Genomic DNA, 25,320 nt, shown 5'->3' on the forward strand with positions numbered 1-25,320 from the left:
TTAAAATAAGTAGATTGAATAACTTGTTAACCCACCAATTTTAATCTATTAACTCACTAAAGTGGATCAATCCACTGTAAAGTAAAATGAGTTACATTTTTCAATTTATTTATTTTTTAACTAACCCGTTTTATCCTGTTTCTTTAATAGGTCAACCCTTATCGTTCCACTTCTTTAGATGAGTTGACCTACTTTATTACTCCTAATAAATGATTTTCAAGTTTTTATAAATGAATTATTTATTTATTTATATTAATTTTATTTTAATTAATTTTTCAACTATGGATAATTAATTTTATTAAAATATATATAAGAAGATTTGAATTATTAGAATCCATCTAATAATTGATATTATAGAATAAATTCACGAGATTTAAAATTCGACACTTACCGCGATTGTTGTAGAATTTTTCAGCCTCATACAGATAAGTATTAGTGAGACGTGTTAAGTGATGCCATGCTTGTGGCGTGTTTTTATATTAACGTGTTTTTTATATTGATAAGTAACAAAATTTAAATACTTTTTTTTTCTCGTAGATACCTATTTTGAAGAGAATGTAATATTTATAAGTGATAAAATTTAAATACTTTGTAATAAAAAATAATTTAAATATTTTTTATTTTTTGATAAATACCTTTCTTTAAAATGAGTAATATTTGGCGAAAGTAGCAAATGGGCCGACTTGACGGGCCAACACATGTAAAACGAATAAAATAATGCAAATTCTCAATGGATCACATTTGTTGGCCCAACCTAGTCAAATAGCTTGTTGGATCGAGTGAAATTTGTCTCTTTTATGGTTTTTTTCTTCTTGTTTTTATTTAATCTTTTACTTAAGGTTTAATAAAGTCTGGAATTTTTGGGATTCAATTAATTGACCATTTTGACATATTTGTTTGAGTGAGTTTATTTCTTTAAAGGAGTTTATTCAATTAATTTAGATTAGAGTGAGATGAAAAAAATTATTAGACGCCAAACATTTCTTTTAGACCATAATACCAAACATTTAAGAAAACAAAGGTTTCCGTTTATTATAAAATAACCACCTTAATTTACAATTTGATACTTTTGAAAAATATTGTTTTAAAAATTAAGATAATATCAATTATTTTTTAATTTATCAATATTAAAATAATATTTGATCTACAAAAATCAATTTTAGAACACTATATAAACTATATTTATATAGACCAAATTATTATTTTATAATTATTTCCTTATCTCAAAAGAGAGATAAATAATGATATATAAAATGTTAGAATAATAAATAAAAATATACAATAATATCAAGACATTACAAATAATTCAATATAAATAAAAAACTTAATAATTTTTTTCCAATTGTATTCTTATTATACGATAGTTACTATTTTTTTTTCAAGTATAGAACAAATAAATATGAATAAATTATATCACATTGTTTTTATTTTTGAAAAATAAAACTTATTAAAGAGTTTACGATAAGTACACACATGATCAAGCAACTAAATTAGACATGTTGATAGTTGATACGTACCTTGTCTAAAACATCTTTTTAAATATGAATCTTTCTAAGCATTTTAAGGTCATGTGGAAGATGTAGTACAATCGACTCTTGATTAAAATAATAATTGGTTAAGGGATTTCAAATTTAACCAGCGTAAGCCTCATAAAATTATAATGAATCTTATGTTTTCAAATTCAACACGTTTAAACTTAATTTTTATGAGAAGTTATAATTGTAAATATAACCATTTGTATTCACTTAATCCAAACATGCATAAAATGAGCATATTAAATGGATTTATTTATAAGATTATAATTTCGTTGATATAATAATGATTAACATTATTACCCAAACGTGTTTAGTAATTTAATCTATTACATTTTTTTATAAAAAATTTTACTATAGAAAATTAATTATTTTAAACAATTAAAATAAAATAAATATGTTAAAATTACCTTCTTATAAAAAAATTAATTTAAATAACCCATTACATTACATGGTGAATCTATTACATTACATGTGTATTGACTTAAACACTAACTAACCAAACACGCAGGAGCGGGGTTTAAGCTTGATTGAGTGAGTGAGTTGGGAATCCAGAAAGGACGTGAGAAAGCGTGCATCACACTGTAATGAAGCAATCGGAAACGACGTCGTTGGTGGCGGAGCGTGGGAAGTGGGGATACACATGGCCTCTGTGGACGACGCTGTTGCTCCACCTCCTCGCCGTCTTCCTTTTCACCGCCGGCTTCCTCCTCACGCGAACCGAGCTTCCTCACCGCAGCCACTGCTCCGACGTCTCCCACTCCCCCTGCCTCTCCTCCAACAACGGATCTTGCTGGACCAAACCCGCCGCTAACCGCCTCGTCCTCGTCGTTCTCGATGCTCTCAGGTATACATTCTATGTGTCGACGCTGTTTACTCTTGTCGCAATCGATTCATCGCGTTATGTTACGTGATTTGCGTTTCAGGTTTGATTTCGTCGCTCCCAGCACCTTCTTCGCAGGTTATCTATCTTACCTGTTGTTGACTCGGTAAACGGTTTTCCACTTTGCGTTTCGAGTTTTTTAGGTTTTGTGTTGTGTCACAGAATCGAAACCGTGGATGGATAGACTGCAAGTGTTGAAGAACGTGGCATCTGCGCGGCCTTTGTCTGCTAGGATCTTCAAAGCCATTGCGGATCCGCCTACTACAAGTTTGCAGCGCCTGAAGGTCGAATTAATTTTTGTCATTAATGTAACAATTGATTAATGCATCGCATTGCAATTTCGAATTAGTGTTGTAACGTTCTCTGTTGGTACATTGTTTTGAATGTGTATGAATTTGGGATTTTATATTTCGTATGTTGAACTGATTGCTTTTGATTTGATAGGGCTTGACAACTGGTGGACTTCCAACTTTTGTGGATGTTGGTAATAGCTTTGGCGCGCCGGCAATTGTGGAAGATAACTTCATAAATCAGGTAGGCCTAATGTTTTTCATTTGAAATATTGGTTTACTAGTTTGCTATCAGATTGAAACAAGTTCTTATTGAGTTTCCGTTTATTCAAATGTATGTATTCACTTACAGTTGGTTCTAAACGGGAAGAAAGTTGTTATGATGGGGGATGATACGTGGACACAGTTATTTCCTCATCATTTTGAAAGATCATATCCATACCCTTCTTTTAATGTCAAAGATCTTCATACGGTAGGCCTTATGTTGCGTTAAACCTTACTTTTGAGTAGCCTTTTAATCCTTGCTATATATGTTAATTGAGTAGGGCTGGCGTTTGTTTGGTCCATCATTTCAATGACTATGACACGCCACTGTTTATTTTCTAGGTTGACAATGGATGCATTGACCACCTATTACCGTCCCTATATGAAGAAGATTGGGATGTTCTTATTGCACATTTTCTTGGAGTGGTATGTCTGATATTATTTCATGCGATTCACCTAATAATCCATGGTTGCATTTTATTCCCTGTTATTCCTATTCTCATTTTGCATCATCATAATTGATTTTCGTCATGTTCTATATGGTATTCTGCTTGGTTCAGGATCATGCTGGACATATATTTGGTGTTGACTCTGCCCCAATGATAGAAAAGTTGGAGCAATACAATACCATTTTAGAGGTAAGTTTCTGTAATTCTTGATTTTACAATATAGTTGTGGTGATCTTGTCTTCATGTTTTTATCCAATTTAGTTGGTTTAGTATTTTTGCTAATTTCCATGACTTAAAATAAAACTAACCTAAATTGTTTTAGAGAGTTATCGAAGTTCTGGAAAATCAGTCTGGACCTGGGAAATCACATGAAAATACTTTGCTTGTGGTCATGGGTGACCATGGACAAACTCTAAATGGTGATCATGGCGGTGGGAGTGCTGAAGAGGTGTGCACAACACATGACATCTTTTCATATGCTTTTTTTCATTTATACATTTATTTCCAATTTGACTTGGTATATTTTTTTCATTTTGTGATGGCATCATGCAGGTGGAAACTGCCATTTTTGCCATGAGTTTTAAGAAGCCTATTTCTTCTGTGCCCCCAGAATTTGATTCGTGTTCTTGTCAACTGGATCTGGTATTTACTCTTCCTTTGAAGCTTAAACATACATAAACAAACCAAAAAAAAAATGCTGGTGGCTTTAAGTTTCGTTAATATCTCTTGCCAAATTCCAACAATCTTTTAATTCCTCTTGCACATGCTCATTACCTCGCTAGAATGGTCAAGAAATAGAAAGAATAAGTAATTTTAGAGAATTGGGAGTGCAGAATAATGTGTAGTTATTTATAATTAAGTGATTGAGGGGCCTTTGGAAAACTATAACATTAACTAAATGCATATTACCTAATATATCTAACTTAAAGGATATGGTTGGATAAATTAAATAATCAAACTACTCATAGGCAGTGTGATCCATGTTACTCTACTCTGATCCCAAAATCATGAAACTGACTTTGATCTTTATAATTCTGTGTTTGTGTTTGAATTTTAATTTTTTTTTTCTGGGTAAATTACACGTCTTGCATCTCAGGATGGGAAGAATGTTTGTGTGAGCTCCATGCAACAGGTTAGGAAAGCTTTTTTGTTGTAATGGTATTTTGAACACACCGTATATAATTTAATATATTCATTCCTGTATTTATCCCTGATTCCCTATCGTCATTTACAGCTTGACTTTGCAGTAACAGTGTCAGCATTGCTTGGCATACCTTTCCCTTACGGAAGGTGCAGTGTAAGCATCCTGTCTGTTACTGTTGTTTTCATTTGTTTTATATCAGTATAGCAATATTATTAACTAAATGTATTGACTCAACTGGCTTTGTACATTTGTCAGTTCTCACTAGCTGTTTTGTTTTCCATTATGAGCTGTGGGTAGATGGAAGTTTATTTTGGTCTCATAATTTCTGATTTAGTATTTATTTTTCAAGGTGGTTTACAAGGGCATAGGAAAGTTATTGCTTGAGAGTATCATATTTTAGTGTTATTTGGTGTTGACAATTTACAGTAAATCACTGGGAGTTGAAGGGGATTGTTTTTATTTTTATTTTTTAAAATTTAAAGAGGAAAAATGAAAATATAATAAAAATTTGGAGCAATTGGGCCTAAGATGTTTATCTCTATCCTATCATTCAGCATTTAGAGAGACACAATTGAGATAGAGACACTGGACATATATATGATAAATGAAATGATGCACCTGTGCGACAGAACATTAATCTCATGTATATATTAGCCTCCAGTGTTTCTGGAGCTAAGCTTTGTTGATTGGTCACTTTGCTGTCCCTGTATAATTGAATCCTATTCTAGAATCATTTCGTCAATCTGGAAGCTTCTATTTTGATGTCTGGTTTTGCATTTTCTTATAAGCCATCATGTTGTAGCAGATTGTTTTAAAAAATTCTTCTTGGGAACTATGTTAAATATTCACAAGATCATTTTCTTGGTCCCCAGCATTGGTCACATCAATCCTGAATTATACGCATTAGGAGCAGATAGCTGGAATTTGGATGCCTCTCAAAAGCTGTCAGAATCAGATATCTGGATGCAAAATTATGCTAACGCACTATGTATAAATTCTTGGCAGGTACTTGTTGAATCTTGTGTTCTCAATAACAAATTACTGTTTATACAATTTTCTACTCATATTTTGGCTATAAAGTTGTGAAATGGACCTATGATGATCTTCAAATGTTAGAAATTTAGAATACCTCCCTTTCCTAGCCTCACCTTTTGCTCTTATAAATCGTGACCTTTGAGAGATATTTGTTGACTTCAAAAACACAGCAATCTCTCTTATTTCTGCCCATTTATTATAAAATTGTTGTTTTGACTTTTGAGAGCTCCATGCTTATTTTTTGTTTGCGTTTGATAGTTGATACCACAATGCTGCTCAAACACCTAGATAGACAGTGAATTATTTAATATGTTAATATTTTCTAGACCAAAACAAACATCCCGTATTTCTTTCAAATCTAAAATTTGAGGACTAAACTGTAAATAATGCAACTTGTTATATACACACACATATATTCATCAACATTTTTGTAAGCAAGTAAAATTAGTTTTACATTGTTAAATTCTATTTTTATAATGCTTTTAAAATGACTTAATTATATTTCAAGGAAATCTTGGGTTATTCTACCATCTCTTTTAGGGTGTTTAATTTTGTCAACCAATAATGATATCAGGGTGAGAGAGAGATCATTGAGTCATTTCAATTATGCTTTTCTCCTTGTCTAGGTTAAGAGATATGTAGATGCTTACTCAGCTTCATCAGCTGTTGGATTTTCCAATGATGACTTATCCCGAATAGCAAGTGTTTATGCTCAAGCAGAGAATCACTGGTCACATTCCACCAAAAAGCTTCTGCTTGATATACAAAATGACAGTGATACATTAGTGCCTGCACTTAAGAGGCAAATTGATGCATATTTCAAGTTTCTAACAACAGTCTCTGAGTTAGCTCGGTCTAAATGGACTGAATTTGATTTGAAGATGATGGGAACTGGCATTGGAATCATGTTAATATCACTTATATTTCAATTTTTAACCATTTTAAGGGCAAACAAGCAGCATGGTGAAACATTGTCATCATCTGGAAATTCTTGGGTTATCACTGGCTCAGTTTTTACGTTCTTTTTACTGGGCATTCGTGCATGCAGTTTCCTTTCAAACAGTTATATTTGTAAGTGTGATTTTTTTAAAATAAATTCCTCTTTGATTATCCAGGATGTTTAAAATTTAAATCAGTCATTGTGCTTTTTACATTGATATTTTTGTCAGTGGAGGAAGGGAAAGTAGCTAATTTTCTCTTGAGCACATCTGGAATTGTGGCATTACGCCAATCAGTTATCAAGGGGAAGGCGCTAATAGAAGTATGTATTTTGTTTAGTTTTTTGTTTCTCCTTTGTCTAAAAGCTTAGTATTATATCTGAATCTGCTTACATTCTAAGGCATGTGTGCCTATAGAAGTTTTATTGAAATTCTAATTAAATGTCTCATGAACATGTTTTTATCATTTCTGCAGAGCATTGGGTTCCTTATTTTGAGCACCTTTTGCCGATTTGTAATTGAGGTTGGGTTGTCTAAGCAGGCTGCCACATCTGCTTTCATGAAAGACTATACCTCATGGATTGTTAACATAGCCTCAGGTTTAGTTGTATGGGACTATGCAGCTGAAGTTGTACCAATGTTAGCTCTGATTCTGCTGGCAGCTTGGCTTTACAATGTCACCAGTGGCAGCTTCTTTGATTGGCCATGGAAGTATGTCATACTGGGCACTATCTTGAGTTACGTGCTAATAATTGTGCATTGGATCACAGACAGTAATAAATTTGGTGTAGCACTGATGGCTGAAAGCATTGGAAGAAATTATATTCCTAGAATCGTTTATGCTATTGCTTTGGGACAGTTGTTATTGCTAGGATTTGGCCAATTATTTATGAAAAATTGTTTAGATTACAAGGCAAATCTAGTTGCGAAAACAACAGCCATGTTATCGGCGTGGAGTTCAACTGTCATTCTTCTTTCAGGAAAACAGGGTCCAATGGTTGCTTTTGCATCCATAGTTGGAGGTGCTCTTTCTTTTTGTACTCTTTCGTTGTATAAAATTTCTATAACTTGCTGCATAATTCTCCAAATACATTTCTGGCATGGCTTTACTTATGCTACTAATATTTGTGGATTAGCAATGATATTGACGTTTAGAAGTCAATTTCATGAGCACCAAACTTCATGCTCTTTAGCGAAGAAATATGTTTTTTCCCATTTTTTTCCAGGTTATTTTATTATGAAGTTTGTTGACATAGAAGGTGGTAAGCAAGGACCTCATAGAAGTTTTTCTATTTTGCAATGGAGCCTCTCTGCTACATGTCTCTTTTTCTGCAGCGGTCACTGGTATGCCTGCAACTTTCAAGGTTTAATTTTTGGAGTTATAATTATCATTTTTTTATAGGTTGTGTATGACTTTGCAACTTTCTCGGTCCTGCATTCTCTTGGTCTTATAATAGATTTTGAAAATTTTGGTTTCAGGTGTGCATTTGATGGCCTCCGCTATGGTGCTGCATTTATAGGGTAAATTATTATTAGCATGCTTATAGGTCAGATGTTGGGACTCTTAAAGCAAATGTGACCATCACAATCGGCCTTATTAAATTTGTTTCCATTTGAATAATCAGTTATTGGCTTTTAAAGGGTTTTTATCTGTCATTACTATTACTGTTCACTTAGTAAATCAATCATTGAGACACTAATTATTTTTCAGGTTTGAAGAATTTGTGCTTGTTCGTCAAGCAATCCTCCTTGCAATAGATACCTTTGGTTTTTCTATCATCCTTCCAGTATTTGGACTCCCATTTCTTATAGCAACCAAGTACGAGGCTAATCTTGGAAAGCATTTTCTTTTTACACAATTATCTCAAGTGAGTTTCCTTCATTTGTTAGTAGCTCCACTAGTTGATCATTGAATGCTTTGTTCGTTCAATGCAATAACCACTCAATGTTTTATATAGATGTATACAACGTATGGGCTCATAACAGCAATCACAACAACTTTCACGATATTATGCGTCACAATTCAAAGGCGGCACCTGATGGTAAATTTGCTATCTTTTACTTAAAAGTTTTCATCTACCCATTTCTTCACATTTGATGCTAGTTCAGTTCACTCGATGCTTAATTTTTGCAGGTTTGGGGTTTATTTGCTCCAAAGTTTGTTTTCGACGTGTTCAATCTTATTCTTACAGATGTCTTGATTTGTTTGGCCTCAATTTACTATTTTGACCAAGGGAAGGATGATCCAGAGCTGAAACCATCAGTTGCTGAATAACATCCATATACTATGACTGATTTACAATTTTTTTTTCTTTTCGAGTTTTTCCCGATTTGGGCTTTTATTGTTAAACATAGTGAAACTGTGAAAGCATGTGGGGGCATGCGGATTTGTAGTCCTCCCCTCCCCCTGCTGCAGCGAATTTTGTACACTAATTTTGACATAATATAAATATTTATAATTCCAAATGATTTTTGTTCCTAGTATATCTATCTATCTATTTATAATAACAATGGTTTGTGGTCTTTGGTGATGCTAACTAGTAAAATAATTAAGATTTAGGGGGTGTAATCTGGTTTAAGAGTGATAAATTCTTGCTGTCAAGGCACACATTCATTCTTGTTCCGTACAATGTTTGTGGAGTCTTTCGTAATGGAACTTGTCAATTAGCAAGATAAAGCTTATTGCACTTGATGGAGACTTTGGTTGCATATTTGAAATTTAAGTTCAGGGAAACAGAAATATGCAAGAAGTATACAACAGGTATAATAGTAAAACGTAAAGAATTACTATAAAATTGTAAAAAAAAATGCAAAAAAAGAGAGATAAATTTTACCATGGCAACTTGTCGTACCCAATGAGTTGACCAGGATAAGACTGTCGAAGACATTTCGAGATGAAGCAAAAGGGCACGGTTTAGCATCATGGCGCGATGGTTGCCAATTGTCATGATTGACATTGACACAATTGTTGTCAAGCATTCAACCTTTTAATACCATGTTATCTTAGCTTTGTCATCAAGTTGAAGACTGTTAAAGCATATCTTATCAGATCAATCTTATTGATACATCAAACGATCTTAATATATGCATTACAAGGTAAATAGGTACGTTTTTATGTTTAAAGGGTGAGGGTTCCGAGAGTTCAGTGATTGGAATTATAACTTGAATTTTGTTGCTTGAACTTGAAGATAGTTCAATTTAGTTCGAGTTGTAGAATGCCTTTGTTGTACTTCATTCATTATATTGTTAGTAAAAAATTAACAGTCACCACGCTTTTTTCCCATCTTTCATTTTTTTTACCTGGATCTAAAATATCACTTGGCTAACTAAAGTTAGCGTGTTTGATTTTCCATTAAGAGGTGACTAGTTGATATTTGTGTTTGGATGTTTGGGGACTTGTTTGGATGAGAAAACACATCATTGGTGTTATCAGGAAGGCGTGAAAAAAGAATCAAAGGCCGCTAGAGTTCAGAAAGCTCTAAAGGCATGAGTTTTCAAGTCAGCATCAGCAACAGAGAATTCGCTTATCAACTAACAGCTGTTTGTAATGTTAAACACGTCGAAAATTTGTTGCCTTATTGGTTGGTTTAATTCATTTTATGGGGTGAAACGTCAGAAAAACCACAGAAGAAAGAGGTTAAAAGATCCACTTTGGTTGGTTCCATCAACATTGAAGCATCTAGATTTTTGTGCTGTGCCGTTCATGGACGGACGATATTATCAAACTTTGTAGACTTGATATTGACTACTTTACAATTTCCCTTCAAGTAGCTATCTATGCTTGCCTTTACCAACAATGTCAGCGGAGTCTATTGTCATCAAAATTTAAATACAATATCATTTAATTTCAATCAAAATTGAATTTTTATTTCCATAATACACATTAAAAAAGACATTACCCACGTCATTCCCATAACTATGGTTGGTGTTTTAGCATAGATTTGTATTTATTATTATTGCGGCCGGTTTAGCTTACCAATTCGCCAACTATGTGCCAATTGAAACGTCGCTTCTTACAATGCATGATATGATTCATTAGCTTGCATGTTTTCCGTGTCATTAAAGCAACTTGGTGATCATTATAAAAGTTCATCCTTTTCACGGATTATTACACTGGAAGCAAACCTCACTTTCTTCCTACTTCTCCCACTGGTTTCTGCTTTCTAGCGCTGCCTGTGGCCTTCCTCAGCCATGGTAACTATCTCCATCTGCACATTGCTTGCAAAATTGCACTCTTTAACTTTTAGCCATTAAACTAAAAGACTTCTTAATATTGCTTGTCTAACTGTTATCTTTGCATTGCATGCCCATTGTTTGAAAATCATCGTTCATTTGCTAAAATTTATTGTTTTAAAATGTAGGATTTGAAAGCTGAGGCTAATGATGAAGATGTTGAGTACCGAGTAGCCAAGACTCCGAGACAAGGAGGATATAGAGCCACGTATTTCATCTTCGGTGGGTAAACTATGTTCCCTTCATTCACAATTACATTCCTATTTTTAAAATAAGATGGATAATCTGCTTGACAAAGGCAAATTCATTGGTTTTTCCTGCAGGAATGATGTTGCTGGATAACATAGGGTTTGTGGCCAACATGGCAAGCTTGGTTTTATATTTCTTGAACGTCATGCATTTTGACTACTCTGGCTCTGCAATCACCACAACAAACTTGTTGGGTACTGCTTTCTTGCTCACCATCGTTGGAGGCTTCATCTCTGATACCTACATGAATCGCCTCAACACTTGCATCCTCTTTGGCTTAATTCAGTTGGTGGTAAACTATAAAAGCTGACCTGCTTAATGTTAATTCAAGGGCCATTACTTATATTTTTTTTTTCTTCCAAATTTCAATCCATGAAATGTTTAAATACTTGTTTCATCTCTATAGTTTCATAAACTTTTTCTTTTAGTCCTTTATAGTTTAAAATATTTCATTTTAATTTTTATACATATCATATTTTTTCCTTTTAGTCCCTGCTGTCTATTTGTTATTGGAACTAAAAGGTAAGATTTATAAAGTTATAGAGACTAGAAGGAAATAAAAATGACATGTATAAGAACTAAAATGAAATGTTTTAAATTATAGGAACAATAAAGTAAAGTTTACAAAATTATAGAAAGTAGGGACTAAATGGATATTTAAGATCTTGATAAAATAACTAGCATACAAGAAATGACAACTGCTGCTGATACTTGAAGTCTTGAACACAAGACACATACACACACAAAAGTAGAAGTAATTTTTCTTCATTGTCTTGATCTTGATATTTTTGAATTGCAGGGATACTCCCTACTTGTGGTTCAATCCCACGACATCAAACTTCAGCCTGATCCATGTTTAGAATCAAGATGTGTGCATGGCACAAAAGCTTTGCTCTTCTACACTTCAATATACCTGCTGGCACTTGGTGGTGGTGGAATCAGAGGCTGTGTGCCTGCTCTTGGAGCTGATCAATTTGACGAAAATAAACCAAAGGAAAGAGTACAACTCGCTAGTTTCTTCAATTGGTTTTTGTTTAGCATTACAGTTGGAGCCTGCTTTGGAGTCACGTTTGTAGTTTATGTGAGCACGGAATTCCGATGGTACAAAGGTTTTCTCATATCTCTCTCATGTTCTGCTGCTGGTCTTGTTTTTATTCTCTCAGGAAAGAGATTCTATCGCACCAGGGTGCCGGGAGAGAGTCCATTGTTAAGGGTTTTACAGGTCTCTCCTTTCCCCTCCATGTTTCCTTGCTATTCAAGTTCATAATAGATTCATTTGAGACTCTTCTTGCAGGTGCTGTTTGTCGCAATAAAGAATTGGAGGGTTAAAGTACCCTTGAAGTCTGATGAATTGTACGAAATACAAAGTCATGAGTCTAGTATGAAGAAAAAACTCGTCCCTCACACTAACCAATTCAGGTTGGAGATTCTGCCATGTCTTCTCCAAATGATTTCTTTTAGTGCCTTTTAAATTAACCTGAAGACATGATATTGTTTAGATTTTTTGTTGTCTTGTTTTCAGGTGTCAACAATATATATATATATATTTCTGCTGTGTGGCTTTTCAAATCACTTAGCATTACTTAATAGCATATACTATAAGAAAATGGGTTATGTACTTATAGTGTAAAATAGTTTTGCACTTATATCTAATCATATCATCATATATGGTAAGTTTAATGACTTTCACAATAAATAACTAAAAAGTTATACTAACAATGATTTTTGATTGGTTGAGAGTGTAATTTTATGACCTTTATAGTGTGTTTGGATAGAGAATTTATATAAGATAATTCATTTATTTAAAGAATTTCAAATTTTTTGAGGTGAAATGCTTTGTTTGGATGGAGAATTTACAAAGAATATGAAATCCAAGCATTTGTGAAATTTCTTAAAATAGTAGAATTTCAAATTCTCTCACAAAAGTAAGAATTTGAAAATTTTTATATTTTGTTTTTCTTATTTCACCTATATATTTTAACTTATCTCTTCGTTTTTTTAATTATTAAATATTTAAAAATATTTTCAAAAATATTAAATATTATCTAATATTAATTTTTAATATTATTAAATACTTAAAAATGGATTAATATTTATTTTTATAAAATTTAATTTAAAAATATCACTTAAAATCAATTTTATTATGATAAAATCAAATTATTATATTCAACCTAACAATTTAAAATTTAAAAAATTTAAAATGACTTATCCAAATAAAATATTTTAAAAATAATATAAATTAAAATCAAAGTAATTTAAATATTAAGAATTTAAAATTTTTTAAATTTATAAAATTTTTCATCAGATATTATTTATGCATTGGTGCCTGAGAAAGTTTTGTTCGACTTTTTTTATACCTGAAGTAGAAGTTTTAATAAATTTTCACGCAAGTTGTATTAATTGTACAGATTTTTTTGGTAGGCTGATAATTGTAAAACTCAAATTAAAATTTTGAAACAGTGTACTACTTGAAATGCATGAGCAGTACTGAATATCAAGAGGCATTTTCTAGCATACATGTGCAAGAGAAACCCGCATTTCACACTTGTAGCTTTGTTCCCTGACAGGGTTCTAGACAAAGCTGCTGTTCTACCTGAAGGCACTGAGGCAAGGACATGGAAAGTGTGCACAGTGACACAAGTGGAAGAAGTGAAGATTCTAACAAGGATGATTCCTATTCTTCTAAGTACCATCATCATGAACACATGTTTAGCCCAATTGCAAACCTTCTCCATCCAACAAGGAACCTTAATGAACACATTCATTGGCAAACTTAACATCCCAGCAGCTTCCATTCCCGTAATTCCATTAGTATTCATGACCCTTTTAATACCAGTCTATGAATTTGCTTTTGTACCACTTGTGCGCAGAATGACTGGCCACCCCAATGGAATAACAGAACTACAAAGAGTTGGTGTTGGCCTTGTTTTGTCAGCAATCTCAATGGTCATAGCAGGGGTGATAGAGGTGAAAAGGAAGCACGAATTCAATGATCACAATCACCAAATCAGCCTCTTCTGGCTCTCATTCCACTATGCAATATTTGGCATAGCTGACATGTTTACATTGGTGGGGCTGTTAGAGTTTTTCTACAAAGAAGCTCCTGAAGGCATGCGATCTCTTTCCACTTCCTTCTCCTTTCTTTCATTGTCCATTGGATACTACTTGAGCACAGCTTTTGTTGAGCTCATAAACTTGGTAACCGGTAAGATTGCTAAGAGCAAGAAAGGGTGGCTAGAGGGACGTGACTTGAACCGAAACCATGTTGAACTGTTCTACTGGTTCTTGGCTATACTCAGCTTGCTTAACTTTGTCGTTTATCTCTGGTGTGCAAAATGGTACAAGTACCGAAGTGGTGTGCCATTTGATAAGGCAGTGTTGGTCATAGATTCTCCTCCTCGTAATGATGAAAACGTGTCCACAGTGCAAAACATTCCCCACAATGAAGATAAACAAGAAAATTCAAATTAATCGACAAATTATTATATGGTTTTAGAATGTTTGGTTTCATCTGATTTACGCGTGACATGTTATCATATTTTTAATTTACAAAAATAGAATTAACGAGATGTCATGCAGAGATTAGTAGAGACAACATGGTCATGCTATAAGATCATTTTTCTCCACTTTATTTTTGAATTTTGATCCGTATAATTTCTCTCAAGTCTCAACTAACCCATCTTTGATGTACTTTGTCATGATTCTCGAAACTTTTTTGTTTGTAAACATTATTGTCAACCATTACATGTTTTGCAAGGCCAAAAATATATAATTCAAATTATTCCCATGTTCAGATCACAAATGATTTCAGGTGAGAACTAGATGGGATCTCTGACAATTATATACTTTAGATGTTATAATATAGTAAAATACATACATACATATATATATATATATAATTAATGATCACACACCAACACCGTCAATCAATATGATATTATTTTTGATATATTCTTTTATTATTATTAAGTAGAAAATTTAATTAAATGATAGTTTTTGATTATATAACAATGTATAATTTTTTTTAAATGAAAAATTTTACATGTGATAAAATATAACATGATTTAGTGATATGATAGGGGATGTTATAAATTAAAATTATTGAAATTATATAATTCATATATAAAATTTTTATAGCATTATTTTTTTGTTATATTAACATATATCTTGTTTTTTTCTATTTTTTTAATGAAAATATATAAATAGTACTTTTCAAATTATTATGGACTTTCTCTTTGGGCTGTGCAATGCAGAGGAGGAAAATATGTGGGCCCATTTTTTTAATATTCATTCATGTACCGCATTTATCGCCGATTGATTCATTAATTAATGCTAAATAGTAAAGAGGCGGTCTGGCAAATGCTATTCACGTGACTCTGAAAGTTTTTTTTTTATATAATTTTTTTAAGAAAATGTTTGGGATTTTTTATAAGTTAATTCATATGTGAAAAATAGATTTTTTAATCTAAGAAATTAATCGAGTAGGATAATATAGAATATTTCATTTAATAAATTCTAAGTTTTCGCATTTTATTAAGGTTGCGTAAATATATACATATTATTTTGTGTTAACAAGTTTATTATCATATTTATTTTTTATCCCATTACTACCTGGGTTGTTGAAAAAAGTAACTTACTCATAGAGGTGCAATCCTTATACGATTGTAATTAAAAAAAAAAGTGTGTCTCATCGGAACTTTTTATTATTAATTATTCTTTTATAAGAAAAATGATGCATGGAGAAAAGTTTACAGTGTATATGAAAATTCATTGAGAATGAAGCAATTACATGCGATATGGAAGTTACTACTATTCACTTACGAAAATTACACTTACAATGTGGAAAATCATGAATGAAATTTTGAAACGTATATAAAGTGCATGTTTGGATTGAATTTTCAAATTTGATTTTACACCCTTTTTCTACGTTAAAGATGGATTTTACGTTCAACTAAACGTGAGAATTCACGTTTGCATTGAAACCCAAATATGCACAAAATCAAATACTAGGCCATTTTTCAGTCTAGAAATTTTGTCTACGTTAAATTGGATAACTGTCTTCTCATTTTTTAAATTTATTTATGAAGTTTAGTCACACAGACATATCTAAAGCTCCAATAAAACTAGCTTAAAGTACAAAAGTTAGAATAATATATATAATGTCTTTAATTTGAATTTTGTTGTTGATATCGTAATATTTTTTACCGATAAAAAACAATTTATTTAATTAATAAATAAATTTTAAATATTTTAATTAAAAATAAAAACCAGCAAGTTGTTAATAATTAAGAGTAGAGGAAAAAAATAAAAAAATTGTAAAATGTATTCATGAGATCATTTCCAATTTAACATTATGTTTAGTAGCCCCGATAAGTGAATGAATATAAGAGGACAGTGTGTTTAGTAGAGAAAAATAAAATAATAGAAGAAATTTTTAATTTTTGTGTGACTTTGAAGAACATGTACAGAAGTGACATAAGTGATTTTATAAGTAGCTATGTAATTAATTTTGTTCGCTGTGTTTGCATGTAACATAGTCGATTAATATTTAAAAAAATTAACATAATTCTCTTTTCTTCGTTATTTATTTATTTAATTTCTCTCATCTTTGTTTCCATTTATGTCTCTGTCTCTGGCCTTTCTGTGGTAATACATTGCCTTTCTAAGATCTTCTCTACCAAATCAACAAATGCAATAATACATATGCGATCAAAAGGACTCACCAATCTACTGAAAACTTATAATAATTAAATCTATATAAAATATTTAATAAATTATCAAATGTTTAAATATATTTTTAATTCTTGAAAATAAGTAAATTTTAATTTTTATTTCTCTAAAATTTAAAAATATTATTTTTAATCTTATTATTATATAATTATTTTGAATTACTAATTTATTTATTAAAGGGTTAAGTAATTATCTTAGTTGTTATCCACAGTGTTAATGATATTATGTAACATGTTAGTATGTCTACTTTTATACAAGTATTTAAAATAAATATTATTTATTTACTTTAAAATCATGTGAGGGACAAAAATAATAATTCATTATATTAGAGGAATACAAATAAAACAAATTTATCATTCATCGAAGTTTTTTTTCCTTACATAAATGTGAAATCCAAAGCAAAAAAAATCTTAACCATTGAAGATGATTTTCCAATTTAACCAGAGACATCTCAAATTTGAGTTCCTAAAATACCAACGTGTTATAAATTTGAAAAAACAAAAGAATCTTATTATAATATTATTTGATGTCTTGCTCGATTGTGGTCCCGGAAAAAAAAAATCACTCACAAAAATGGAAGCACCAAAATAAAAGGTACAGAACAAGGTGTTGGCTACCCTAGGTGGTCACATACTCACATTTTAAAATGGATTATTATAAGGATACGTTTATTTATTTATTTTTTTAATTTTATTTCATTTTTTAAAATAAAAGGAACAGAACAAGGTCTAAACTTCCCTATAATGATTATGTCATTCAATCTTCTCTTAATGGCCATTAAATTTAGAAAGAAAAGAGATAATAAAAGTCATGTGATTAAATATTAGCATGCCTAGTGGTGTGTTGAATGATGCAATAATTTGTGTGGAATGTAGGTTCATTATTTTGCACAAAACATGAGATGAGATGAGAGGGCCCAGACTGAGTTTTGAACTATGTGAGAGTGATGGCAGTGAGGTACAGCTCCTCCTCTCATGTTTCATGTCGGTGCCACATTGCTTAACTCTTTCTCTTTCATTTTCCAAATTACAACTTTACTTCCCCCACTCATTCATTATCCATCCTTTTTCATTTCATCCATGTGGTGCCATTATTTAATCTCTAAATACCCTTCCATTTCTGTTTTGCTTGCATGCTTTATACGACTTTGCTGTTTATCATTTGCATTTATTCATGTTAGTCCTAAAAAATGTGTCCACTCTTTAAGCCCTTGTACGGTGTGTTACATTATTACAGCTATTGTTGCTGCATTCATTGGTAATTTATTAGAAAAGTAGAAAACTTGCTCATTTATCACTTGCCATTCTGTGTGTGACTCAACTTTGACAACTCCACACCCTGTTGAATAAAAGTTTCCTTTTTTAATCCCCCCAAAAGAATATGCTTGTTCTCCGACCTCTCTTCTTTCCCTCCAACTCTTAGTACTGCACTCTCCTTTTCATGCTTTAAGTTAAGGATTCTGGTGAAGCAACCCTTTTAGTTGCCCCCATTGTGTTGGCAATGTGCCAAAGAAGCAAGTGTGGTGGAGGCATGAAGCTGCTGAGGATGTTTGTGTTTGTGGGGTTGGTGGTTGTGAAATGGGTGGAAGGCTTTGAGAATGCTAATGTGACAGACATGGACGTGCAATATGTCAGTGGAAGAGGTTACTACAACAGACCTTTGCTGGTTGGTCTTACTCTTATTAATGGTGCTGCTGCTAAAGGAGCTGGTATTCATTTCTTCTGAGTTCTACCCATGCCTCCATTCTTTGCATTAATGTCACCTTTCTAATGGAGTTTGTTCAAGTCATTTATTCTGATTTTAATGCCACTTTTGTGATTAGCTAGATCACATAAATGAGGTCTCCAGACTCCAGTAGTTGTTTCGTTAATTTGGTGTCTTTTTCAAAGCATGTTATTTGTCCCATTTGGAATTATATGTGCTTTGTGGATACTGGATATCAATTTATGGCATTGTGCCTGCTTTGCTCCTCCATGAACTAACCATTGAGAATGATGAAGAAATGTGTTCTATGTTTCTAAAGCACTGCTATTAGTTATTTTTCCTGGCTTTGATTGAGATCTAGACATATGATATCTAATCAAACTTTTGTAGATTACATGGTTGACATTGCTTGTGAGGTGGGCCCTTTTAGAATTTAGAATCATTATGCAGATGACAGCTGCAAAACACATAAAAAAAGTTATCAGATAATTTCTCATTATCATTTAGCGTGATTTTTTGTACTTTTGTGCAGTTTGCCTGGATGGATCTTTACCAGGTTACCACTTCCACCGTGGATATGGTTCAGGATCAAACAGTTGGCTCATACAATTGGAGGTATGTGAGACTCCTGAACTTTGAACTAAGTTCACCAATGACAGGGCACAATAGTTGTTCTGTTGTTGCTAACTACAATCATCCTTTCACAATAGAATGGCTATGCTAATCAATCTGAAATTGACACCTAAGCACACTTAACTCTTTTTAGTTCAAGTTAATGACAAGTTGCATCCAATATTCCCCTATATAGGTTGGTAAAGTCAGAAACAACACGGCTTGTTCAGTTATAATATACAATGTATTTGGAGTCAGAGAGACGGTGTATAGAGATGTCAAGATCCTTATTGGTGATTTAGTTTTATGACATGGAACTAATTTGTTTTGTTATCCTTCTTATACCCTTTCATGCAAGTAAATTATGAACCTATTGTTAATCCACCTGAAAATCAATGCACAGGAAAAACAAATTACCTTTCTAAGTCTTGTTGGATAATGCCCTCGGTGATGTGTTAGATATGATTATGGCACTAAACCTAACATAATTTGTTGTTGGAATGAGAAATTTCAACCAATACTCATTCTAATCTACAAGACTACAACCTATTAGAAATTCTGTAAGGTTCTTTCGTATATCATTTGGAGTTACAGGATGTAGCATTGTGATGTTGTGTTGTGATAAATTGATAATCAATTATAATGAAACTTTGGTAATGGGTAATGGTAGCCTAAGCATTTACTATGCTACTGCAATTTGGTATAAATAGTGTATTGATGTAAAATATAGGGAAACGGAAAGTTATATAAAATTCCTGTTTGACCTGATGGGCATGATATATATGAAACACTTCTTAAATATGAAAAAGAGGAGAATATAACCTTGTGCAGTGAATTTCTAACTTTCTTGTAACATCCTGCATATCTGTTTAGTCGTAATAGTGTCACTAAAACTTTTGGTGCAGGGAGGAGGCTGGTGTGGAACTATTAAAAATTGTGTTTATAGTAAGAAAACACGTCATGGTTCATCATTGTATATGGAAAAACAAATACCATTTATTGGGATATTGAGCAACAAAGCTGAGGAAAATCCAGGTTATAACTTATGACTCTCAGACTCAACACGCCATTGCTATTTCTTTTTTCCATTAAACAAGTATATGCTTAAAACACATGTTTATTCCTGTGTATGCTTATTACCCTTCATTTTTAAATAGAAATTAACTTCATCTTTCTTTTGGATGATTACATTTTCAGATTTTTTCAATTGGAATAGAATAAAAATCCGTTATTGTGACGGTGCATCATTTAGTGGGAACAGTCAAAATGTGGTAAGACGGGATGCAAGTTCTTTCCAACATTAACTTCCTCCAGAAATCATACATTCTGTTCAGTAGGATTTGCAAAATTTGTTTGCATTTTGCTGCTTATCATTATCCAAAATGAAAAAAAGAAAAAAATCACGTTGTCATTGAATGAAGCTAAAGTTGTCCTTTCATTTTTCTATTCTCATATCATAATGATTTTACTAGTTATTTTACTAGTTATCCCTTATGGAATGCTATTCTTTGTTTTTTTTTTCTCCTAATGATTTTACCTGTCTTATAATATTTTTATTCCTTTATTTCAATACTTTATTGGGTCAATTTATTTGATGTGAATTTAAATTTTATCAAATCAAGACTACTACTTCATTCAAGTGTTTATCTAAAAGTCTCATCCTTTAACACTGTTTATTTGGGTTGATGGTGAATGTGGTTGAATTAATACTGAATTCATCTTTGCTCCACAGAGAGCAGGGTTGTATTTCAGAGGGCAACGCATTTGGCAAGCTGCTATGGAAGATTTGATGTCAAAAGGGATGCGCTATGCCAAACAGGTTTCCCTCTGATAATTTCAGGAAAAAAATTGGCTGCCTGATTTCTGTTTCATAGCATCTATGTTTTCTTTTTCAGGCTCTTCTATCCGGATGTTCTGCAGGAGGATTAGCTTCTATTATACATTGTGATGAATTTAGGGAATTGTTTCCTAGAACCACAAGAGTTAAATGCTTAAGTGATGCTGGATTATTCCTTGATTCGTAAACATCATCCATTGAACTTTCAATTCCAATCTATTATTTATTGGATCTGATCATACATCTTAGTTCAGATTAGTTCATATACTTTTAGAGACAATAATCATCTGGAATTGAATTATTGCAGCGTTGATGTATCTGGCCGTCGCAGCTTAAGGAATTTGTTTGGAAGTGTGGTGACCTTACAGGTCTTTTCTCATTTGAATGTTTCTTGATGCTGTCTTCTGATTCTATTTACTAATAGATATTGTAAAATATGGTGAATCAGTTAACTTGATGGAAGAAAAAAAAAGTGATGAACTAGGCTCAAACAATCATTTCTCAGACCTGAACCACAAATAATAACAAATTTTAATGGTGGTTAAGAGGCTGTCTCAAATTGGTTGTATGTTGGAAGAAATCTTTTATTGCCTTAGTACAACCATAACAACATAGCATATACAAAATCCGCTACTAAAGTGTAAATCAGAAATCTGAGTTTCTTCATTACTGAATATGAGAACAATCAATAATAATATCATATGATTCTATGGGAATTTATACCGACCGATCAATTTGAGACTTTAGCTTTGCTCCTCCAATTGAAGAAAGGAACAGTAAAGATATAAATATGTAATAATGCCTTGTAATTGGATAATCACCGTATTGTGGAAATTTATTTCAATTTCATGGCAGGGTGATTTCAATAACTTCTGATTACTTGATTAGTAGCAAGGCATGCATGTACAACAACAAAAATCTAAAATTAATAATGTATCTTTGCTTGGCAGGGAGTTCAAAAGAGCCTTCCAAGGAGTTGTACCAGTCGCCTCAATCCAATTTTGGTAACTACTTTTACTGTCATTTAAGATTGTAAAATTACACAACTAGTATGACTATAATCAAATTGTAATTTTGATCTTGAGAGGAGATATATTTTGTTAAAATGGGCATAATTTGCAGATGGAATATTAGTATTGTTGTTATTATTATTATTATCTTCGATGCAGAGGCATCTCATATTTTTCTTTTTGGTATTCTATTCACAGTGCTATTTTCCTCAGCACTTAATTGCCAGTGTTAGGACACCACTGTTTCTTCTCAATGCAGCTTATGATACTTGGCAGGTAAATTCCATCCACAATTTTTCTGAAATCAGTGAATACCTGTGTCAGGTAGAGCATGTGAATGAGAGCATGCGAATGAAAGTAAAAATGGCAACTGTTTCAGATCCAAAAAAAAAAAAAGTCACTGTTCCTTTAAGTCAATAATCACCATCTTAAGTCTTGCATGTTATGAAATTTATCCCATGAGTTGTAGAGTATGGTTTGTGGATGACTTTGGATTGGCGTGGAATTTCATGTCACTGGTTGTTAGCCGTTATTGTAAAGTGTGATGAACATGCATCAGATTCCTGGCTTGGAAACTAATATAGATGATTGCTTCCACTTTTTTCAGGTTCAAGCCAGTCTTGCTCCACCATCTGCTGACTACCGATGGAACTGGTTTGAATGCAGAAAAAATTATGCACGTTGCAGTGCACCACAGTTACAGTATCTTCAAGGTAATTAATTATAAATGTCAAGAGTTGTTTTCAGTTTTTACCTGCATCTTGAGTATCATTTTCATGATTTCAATTGTTCTCAATATGGTTACTAATTATCATCAACTATGAACGAAGTAGGTTTTCGAAATCAGATGCTTAGAGCTACAAGAGGCTTCTCAAGGTCTTACAAAAACGGGCTATTCATAAATTCATGTTTCGCTCATTGCCAATCAGAAAGACAGGATACGTGGTTTGCTAGCAATTCTCCTCGCATTGGAAATAGAGTACGTCTTTTCTAACTAATATTGTAAATTCATTATGTTGGTTTCATCACTTCTAAGGAAGACTTACACTGTAATTGGTTCATTTGAGTGACGACAAGGAACTTAGGATTTAATATGTCCTAAGTGAGTGAAAATGTTAAGTTATAGCTGTTATTGCTGAAATGTTGATTGGATATCAATACAGTAGATTTTTACTTCTCCATAATATGTTATTTATGTGCGTATATATAGTCTTCAACGTGAGAGGAGTATATTAAAAATTTTATATCGATTAGTGATATGGCCAAATTAGTATGTATAAGCGGAGAACAATTTTTATCTTAAAAGTTGAGTTAAACCCATATTCTAATATAGTATCGAAGCTTATCTTAATGTGAAGAACAATTTTTACCTTAAAAGTTAATTTAAACCCATATTTTAATATAGTATCAAAGTCTATTCTAACAATTATTGATTGTTGTTGGACTTATAAGGTCATCTATTATCAAGCCGTTATTGGACCACTCACAAATATGTCCAGTCTTGTAAATTTCATGTTCGAAATGAAGGTGCCAAAAAGTACAAGTGTTATATTCCTAATAGGATGCCTTATAACATGAAAGCTTAACTATTTAAATTAGAAGTTGAGGAAATGTTTCCTTGTTCACATCAAACTCATGAAGTGGCAAAATTCATTGTTTAATGTTTCTTTTTAACTTTCGGTTTTGTTGTATTTTGCTTGTAGTTGTAGGGTTCCATGATCTCACCCTTCTAATGATTATCTAAAAATACAAGCAGGGGATCGCAGAGTCTGTTGGGAACTGGTATTTTGACCGAGTTAGAGTCCAAGCCATTGGTTGCGCTTACCCTTGTGACAAAACCTGCCATAATCTGGTTTTCAAGTGATAAATCACTCAAGTATCATTCTTTCAATAATTTTCTTCTGCTCTTACATTGCAAGTGCATTCCTGTGGGGATCTGAAAAGAGAAAGCTAGAAAAATCTAGCTCTAGTATAGAACACAACCAGTTTATTTCCATAAATCATAATATTCATTCTAGTAAAACTTTGGTGAGCTTATTCACTTTTCATTTAATTATTATTAGCAAGTGTATACGGTTCCTGTATCTGGAACTTTGAACCGTGGACTGTAATCCAAATGATTAAGTTTTGCTTTCTGCCTCTTTACTTCTCAATACACATTATTGTACTTGTAAGAATTCGATCGATTAAATATCATATCATCTTTTACTCTCGTTGAGATCAATGTTGTTGTTAAGTGGTGATACAAGCTTTGTGAAAACTTCAGTGTCACAATTACAACTAAGGTAATGTTAGTTCATATATTGGACGTGCATGTATATTAGATCTAGTGCATGGTTCAATTACAGTACAAATCATTCTTTTGAGTGTAACTTGATCAGATTAAGATCCGATAATATATGTTGCAAAATTGAGTTAATCCGACTAGTTAGATGTTAGCATAATACTATAATATTAATATTATGTATAATTAAATAGTATAATTAAAGAAGTATACAGTTAGAATTATGTGCTTATTCGAATATGAGGCTAGTGCCTATTTGAATTTAATTGTAAAAAAAAAAAAATAACATCCTAAATTTTTGTTACAATTATGAAATAAATAATACTAGTTCTTGTTTAAATTTCTATGTATTAATGTTAATATAAAGAAACAAACATCTTCCTCCTCCCCCACGCCTCCTCTCTCTCTCTCTCTCTCTATATATATATATATATATGTATATATATATTCCAGTGATATTTTCCAATAAGAAATAATGATTTTTTTTTATGTTAGCATTTCTTAAAGTGTTAAATTTAAATACTTTGATTTATTAAGACATGTTAATAAAAAATAAATAAAGAAATGATAATCTAGTTTCTAATATTTAAATCTCTTAAATATAATTGTTTAAAATAGTGTGTGTGCTCGCACGTATGAATGTAAAATCATTAAGGTAACAACAAAATATAAACATTATGTCCAACAAAGAATGAATCCAAATACATATGTATACATGCATGTTTCATAAATGCATATGTAATGTAGATTAAGTCAGATGGAAGAAAAAATAAGACAAGAAAAGGGTATGTTGAACGTGAAACTCTCTGAAATCAAATCCACATGAATTGGAATATATTTCAGCCTATAACATGAGGTGTATGACTATCATTAGGATAGTGATCATTTAAGGGTAAGAATATAGTTGGTGAGAAACTAAAATAGTTATAAACAAATGAAATGAGGGTAACTAGAAGTTAAAATTAATCAAAGATAATCATTATCATGTGTGTCTATAAATAAATTTTGATTGAAAAGTGGATACAAGAGACGAAAATACTCTTTGTGGGTGTGAAAAAGAGTTACGTGAGAGGAAAAAAAAATTGAGTTTCTCAAAATAATTTTTTTGCTAAATTGTTTCTCAGGG

At 32.1% G+C, this 25,320-nt stretch overlaps 3 protein-coding genes across 5 annotated transcripts; all 3 read left to right on the forward strand.

The window, feature by feature from the left end:
* The first annotated feature begins 2,008 nt into the window (after positions 1–2,008).
* LOC109808295 (Alkaline-phosphatase-like family protein) lies at positions 2,009–9,019 on the forward strand. 3 transcript variants are annotated; one of them, XM_020371223.3, is made up of 20 exons: positions 2,016–2,379; positions 2,459–2,493; positions 2,578–2,699; positions 2,860–2,949; positions 3,058–3,177; positions 3,312–3,395; positions 3,530–3,607; positions 3,741–3,866; positions 3,971–4,060; positions 4,515–4,550; positions 4,653–4,708; positions 5,435–5,567; positions 6,224–6,668; positions 6,767–6,858; positions 7,011–7,557; positions 7,762–7,879; positions 8,015–8,056; positions 8,247–8,403; positions 8,494–8,577; positions 8,670–9,019. In XM_020371223.3, the coding sequence occupies exons 1-20, from the start codon at positions 2,120–2,122 to the stop codon at positions 8,808–8,810; spliced, it is 2,856 nt and encodes a 951-aa protein (XP_020226812.1). In that variant the 5' UTR covers positions 2,016–2,119; the 3' UTR covers positions 8,811–9,019. The 3 variants fall into 3 exon arrangements, with proteins under 3 accessions (XP_020226813.1, XP_020226811.1, XP_020226812.1); XM_020371222.3 differs by having other exon boundaries at positions 2,014–2,379; positions 7,011–7,879; XM_020371224.3 differs by lacking the exons at positions 8,494–8,577; positions 8,670–9,019 and having other exon boundaries at positions 2,009–2,379; positions 7,011–7,899; positions 8,247–8,386.
* Positions 9,020–10,603: 1,584 nt separating this feature from the next.
* LOC109809505 (protein NRT1/ PTR FAMILY 4.5-like) lies at positions 10,604–14,798 on the forward strand. The gene is made up of 6 exons (XM_020372838.3): positions 10,604–10,729; positions 10,897–10,990; positions 11,092–11,309; positions 11,817–12,239; positions 12,312–12,436; positions 13,585–14,798. The coding sequence occupies exons 1-6, from the start codon at positions 10,727–10,729 to the stop codon at positions 14,486–14,488; spliced, it is 1,767 nt and encodes a 588-aa protein (XP_020228427.1). The 5' UTR covers positions 10,604–10,726; the 3' UTR covers positions 14,489–14,798.
* Positions 14,799–17,681: 2,883 nt separating this feature from the next.
* On the forward strand, positions 17,682–24,134 carry LOC109808661 (pectin acetylesterase 10). Its single transcript, XM_020371743.3, has 12 exons — positions 17,682–18,455; positions 18,984–19,066; positions 19,969–20,098; positions 20,261–20,334; positions 20,796–20,882; positions 20,959–21,083; positions 21,208–21,268; positions 21,851–21,904; positions 22,109–22,186; positions 22,518–22,623; positions 22,744–22,889; positions 23,667–24,134. The coding sequence occupies exons 1-12, from the start codon at positions 18,248–18,250 to the stop codon at positions 23,772–23,774; spliced, it is 1,260 nt and encodes a 419-aa protein (XP_020227332.1). The 5' UTR covers positions 17,682–18,247; the 3' UTR covers positions 23,775–24,134.
* The last annotated feature ends 1,186 nt before the right edge of the window (positions 24,135–25,320 follow it).

This window comes from Cajanus cajan, chromosome 5 (assembly GCF_000230855.2).
Source record: "Cajanus cajan strain Asha chromosome 5, NIPB_CcT2T_4, whole genome shotgun sequence".
Classification (NCBI taxonomy): domain Eukaryota; kingdom Viridiplantae; phylum Streptophyta; class Magnoliopsida; order Fabales; family Fabaceae; genus Cajanus; species Cajanus cajan.